This window comes from Prunus avium, chromosome 3 (genome assembly GCF_965620075.1).
Source record: "Prunus avium chromosome 3, drPruAviu1.hap1.1, whole genome shotgun sequence".
Classification (NCBI taxonomy): domain Eukaryota; kingdom Viridiplantae; phylum Streptophyta; class Magnoliopsida; order Rosales; family Rosaceae; genus Prunus; species Prunus avium.
This window is the reverse complement of record NC_142286.1, coordinates 27,600,371-27,604,711: the sequence shown is the minus strand read 5'-3', so window position 1 is coordinate 27,604,711 and position 4,341 is coordinate 27,600,371. Positions and strand designations below refer to the sequence as shown.

At 38.1% G+C, this 4,341-nt stretch overlaps 1 protein-coding gene across 2 annotated transcripts; it reads left to right on the top strand.

Moving 5' to 3' along the window:
* The first annotated feature begins 699 nt into the window (after window positions 1-699).
* LOC110745635 (uncharacterized) lies at window positions 700-4,122 on the top strand. Of its 2 annotated transcripts, XR_002524853.2 has the most exons (5): window positions 700-866; window positions 1,549-1,609; window positions 1,690-1,879; window positions 3,012-3,148; window positions 3,576-4,122. XR_002524853.2 is itself a non-coding variant. In XM_021945756.2 (4 exons), exons 1-4 carry the CDS (start codon window positions 747-749, stop codon window positions 3,052-3,054), a joined length of 414 nt encoding a protein of 137 aa, XP_021801448.1. In that variant the 5' UTR covers window positions 700-746; the 3' UTR covers window positions 3,055-3,361. The 2 variants fall into 2 exon arrangements, 1 of the variants encoding a protein (XP_021801448.1); XM_021945756.2 differs by lacking the exon at window positions 3,576-4,122 and having other exon boundaries at window positions 3,012-3,361.
* The last annotated feature ends 219 nt before the right edge of the window (window positions 4,123-4,341 follow it).

Here is a 4,341-nt window from a genome sequence, read left to right as displayed (position 1 = left end):
AAACTTGTCTAGAACTTTCAAATTCGATGTCGGATTTAATTCGAGGGCACAAAAGTTGGAACTCTTTGGATTAGAGTCAATAAGAATAATAATTTCCAGCTTTTTTAAAATTATTTTTGTTTTAATCATTTTGGGAGGAGAACTCTAATTTAGAATCATGCAATATTGAAAAGATAATACCACTAAATCAAGATCTAGTTGGTAACTTACACTATATTCGACCTTAGGAAAGTTTAAAAAGAAAAAGAAAAAGTTGGAAGAAACGAAGTGAGCAGGTCGAGTGGTTGTCATGGTGGTGATGAGCTTGGTGGGGCGGTGGCAATGGTGGCGACCGATGGTTAAAGATGACCTTATTTGATAGGGTTAGGGTTTGTAGTGATTTTGGGCTTGGTTTCAGCTTGTTTTGTTTTATTTTATTTTAAGGGAGCTTCTATAATGAGGAGACTATGTGATGAGGTTATTTGAGGAGGCCCATCTCACCATCAAAAGGGGTGTGAACCCCCCAATGCACCCCCCTCCTCACTCAACCTCCTCATTCTAGCCTTTCCGTTATTTTAATGATGTTGGGCCTGAACTACTTTGATTTTTTGTTATTGGGCTTTTGTAATATTCCGTTTATGAGTAATGGAACTTACCTTGGCCCAAAAAAAAAAAAAAAGTACTCCGAGATGACGGGGTTGGGTATATGCATCCGTAAATAGACAGAGGGGAAAAGAAAGAAAAGGAAGAGGAAAAAAACAGAGGACATGGGCAAGGAACCAGACAAGGAAGATGAGAGAAAGGAAGCAGCAATAGCATCAACGCCATGTTTACAGCCCAATTACAAGCCCAGACGCATCACCCAAGACCAGCTCTCCAAGTTTCAGGTACTCTTACCACCTCATATCTTTACGGAAATTGAAATCTTTCTGTGCTAGCTAAAGAACCAAACATTGGATAAGAAGGAAATAGAAAAACTTGTTTTTGAATGATTTTCATCCAGAAGTTTAAATTACCATTTTTTTGTATTTGGGTCTTTCACATGGTTGCTGATTTGTTTGTGCATATTTTGATCCATCCTTCAACTTTTTGAACAATCTGTTCAATTGGGTTCTTGTAGCTGTGACTAGTTCTAAGATCTTCTGGAGTTTTAATAAGGGTACTGCTGATTTAATGACTTTTGAATATGTTATAAGTTTCATCAAATACACACCTCTGGACAAGGGTGGGAAACTTATAGAAGACTTAGGACTGATTCTTTTAGTATTTCTAAGACCATGCAAGTGTGTGAGTTTAGAATTCAAATGCTGGTCATTGCTTAGGAATGTGGAAATGTTGATTTCGATAAGAAACGTGAAACTTTATTAAAAATACAACAGGACAACAAAAGTGAACAAGGAGTCCACTTCTAAAAGAAAGCTATCATTCTTTTGTTCTGGAGATGTTTGGAAAAAAAGTTACGTAGTTTAGGATTTCTTTTGTGCATCGTAAGCCCATCAAGTATCTTTTTGGTTTTCCCCATTCAATGCTTTAATTACTTATAAAGGCTTAAACTCTTCAATCTTATAGGAACTGCACAGGAGACGTTTACAGATAAAATCAACATCAAAGATTGAAAAGAAACCAAAAGGTTCCTTGGTTTCCTTGGTTATGTTCGTTTTCTTTCGTATATGTTTTTTTTTTTCTGTATAATCTTCAAGTGAATCACAGGTGGTACTGGAAAGTCTCACAGCAAAGGCCTGAATGCCAAACACTCAGCAAATCAAGATTCAATTGTACCAATTGAAAATTCAACTAACTTTAACTCTGAGAGCCACCAGAAAGAAAGCAGTTCCTTTGTACAGCAAGAGGGCATAGCAACCTGTCATGCACCACAGAAGCGCCAGAAGTTGCATTGGGGGTATGATATGCCTACTTAGTTAGCTGAAAGTATGCATGCCTAGATACTAATATTATGGGACTTCTGTGGCACATCTGTAGAACACTGCACACCTGTAGATATTAGAAATGCTCGTTGCATGGATGTGAAGTCACCAATTTATTCCCCAATTGCTGTGATTTTTGCTTGAAGTTTGAAAGAGACAGTATATCTCTTGTGCGAAAAACAAATAGAAAATCACCATATTTGGAGGGGGAAAAATGGTGAAATTTTTGGTAACTTATTCAACAATTTTACAGCAGCTTCCTCTGTGTGTGGTCCCATGCATGTATCAGTTGTGTGGGTGTGGGTGTGGGTGTGCACGCATATGTCCATGAGTAATGCTAGGTGTACCATCTTTGGGTACCACATTTTTATACCAGCTGATGTGTCATCTGACTTGCACATCCCACATCAGCTAAGGACTCCAACAATATTTTGAGCCTTTTCATCTTCTTATCTTTACACTGGCATCCTCTCTCTGCGACTCCTCACCCACTGGCCGAACTTCATCTTCTTATCTTTACACTTTCATCCTCCCTCTGTGCTCGAGATGGGAGAAACCTTCGATATATAGTTCCTGAGTCTTGGCCCTTTCAAATAAACCATTGCTGATAGGAGCCATCTGACTGGAGAAATGAGGAGTGTACCAGAATCCAGATCTAGAATGCATGGTCAATTTTTCACCGGTGATTGATGATGCTATATCTGCCTGTGATGGGAAGTTTTTCGGCTAGGGAGGAGGGAGAAGCTAAAACAGCTTCTCCAGTGAATAAAAATTTAAATAAAGTTGGAATCATTAGTTGATGTGGCATGCACAAGTCTGATGCCACATTAGGTGGTATGAAAATGTGGAACCAAAAGATGGTACGCCTAGCATTCTATATGTCCATGGCGTGTGTATGTGCACGCACAGCTTCTATATGTGTGCATCCTGCGTATTGTGCACCCATGTATTTTATGTCATATGTATGACTGGAAACATAGGAAGATAGCTTTGAGATGATCTGTTCGGCTCATAATGAACATTCCAATCATTGTAGTGTTGCATTATTTATTTATTGTTTTAATTTATATACTGTACTTTTTTAATCTAATGTTACTATTTTGTTAGGCTGGACACAAAGGAAAGGTGGGAAAGGAAAGCAAACATGTAAATATTGCCATGAAGATGAAATATGGTTCCCCTGAGTGCTGGTTTCCAAAATGTTCCAAAATTTGTCCCTTGATTTCAGAAGATTTGGCTGCAAGGTGATTGCTTAACGTAGGTGATTAGTTTTTTTATTAGTAGAGAGCATCCACCTCGCAAATGTTAGTTATAATGTTGGGGAAAATGTTCAACTTTTCTATCAAACACTTCATGCCTGAATTTCTTGTGCACTATATAAGGTAGTAGAAACCATGAAATGACCAAACTAAAATTTTATAAAGGAAAAAAACTGACGACTATTTTATTTTCTGATTTCTAACATTGTTAGACTCTGTCTGAATCATTTTGCAATATGTTTTAGCTCAAACCAATCATGTTTGTCTCCACTAGCTGCATGTGTTGGATTGAAAACTCATTTGGTGGCTTTTTCTGGCATTTTTGTAATTGAATCAGACTATTTCCGAATATGTTTTGTCTGTTTTCATTGTAAGTAAAATGTTTTGCTGATAGAATTCGTTATGTTTCCAGCTTTATACACTTTTGGTGCAAATATGTTGAACATGGGCAGAGTGAATGATATTACCTATAAAACTATAACTGGTTTGTTGCTATATTCATCCAAAGAAAAAAGAGGTCTTTGTTGTACATGAACAGAGTCAGCCCCAGTTGATTGAGTAAGATTCAGATCTGAGAAGCTTCACTATTTGAAAGCATTGAAGTTGAATAGCTCATTAGTAGGTTACTTGGCTTGGCTCAAAGACCAAAACGTGCTAACCTACGAGTGACGCTATTGCAAGCACGAGGCACATGAGAGAAAGACGCACTTTGGATTTGGAACCACGAAAACGCCTCCTTTGCAATCTTCATCGACTACACCAAGCAAAACTGAATTCAGACCTCCTTTGTCAATCTTCATAGACCACCAAGCAAAGATGAATTTATACCTCCATTGGCAATCTTCATAGACTACACCAAGCAGATCATTTCTTTTTTGTCGCCTTCATATGTTGTCATTATTTCCAACATACTTCCTGCAACATGAACTTTCATGAGATCGAAAAATTATATTTCTAAATAGGTCACTTCAAAGTTGCATAACTCAACTAAGTCAAAATTGAAACTATGAGCTGGGACTCACTACCTTGAGCAAGTGGGCCCACTCGTTACACCTACATGACACCAAAACATGTGCGCCCCCATCTGCGACCACAAACCACTTTTAACACTCTAATTCATCCTCTTAGAGCACTTCCAGCAGTTTGCCATTTGCCATGGCAAGGGGGGGAGCTAGGGC

What these genes read in the sequence shown, in the direction of transcription:
- LOC110745635 (XM_021945756.2), top strand. Translation starts at nt 747, where the DNA reads ATGGGCAAGGAACCAGACAAGGAAGATGAGAGAAAGGAAGCAGCAATA. An exon ending in GATTGAAAAGAAACCAAAAG is followed by an intron (nt 1,610 to 1,689) that starts GTTCCTTGGTTT and finishes AGTGAATCACAG; the next exon opens with GTGGTACTGGAAAGTCTCAC. An exon ending in CGCCAGAAGTTGCATTGGGG is followed by an intron (nt 1,880 to 3,011) that starts GTATGATATGCC and finishes CTATTTTGTTAG; the next exon opens with GCTGGACACAAAGGAAAGGT.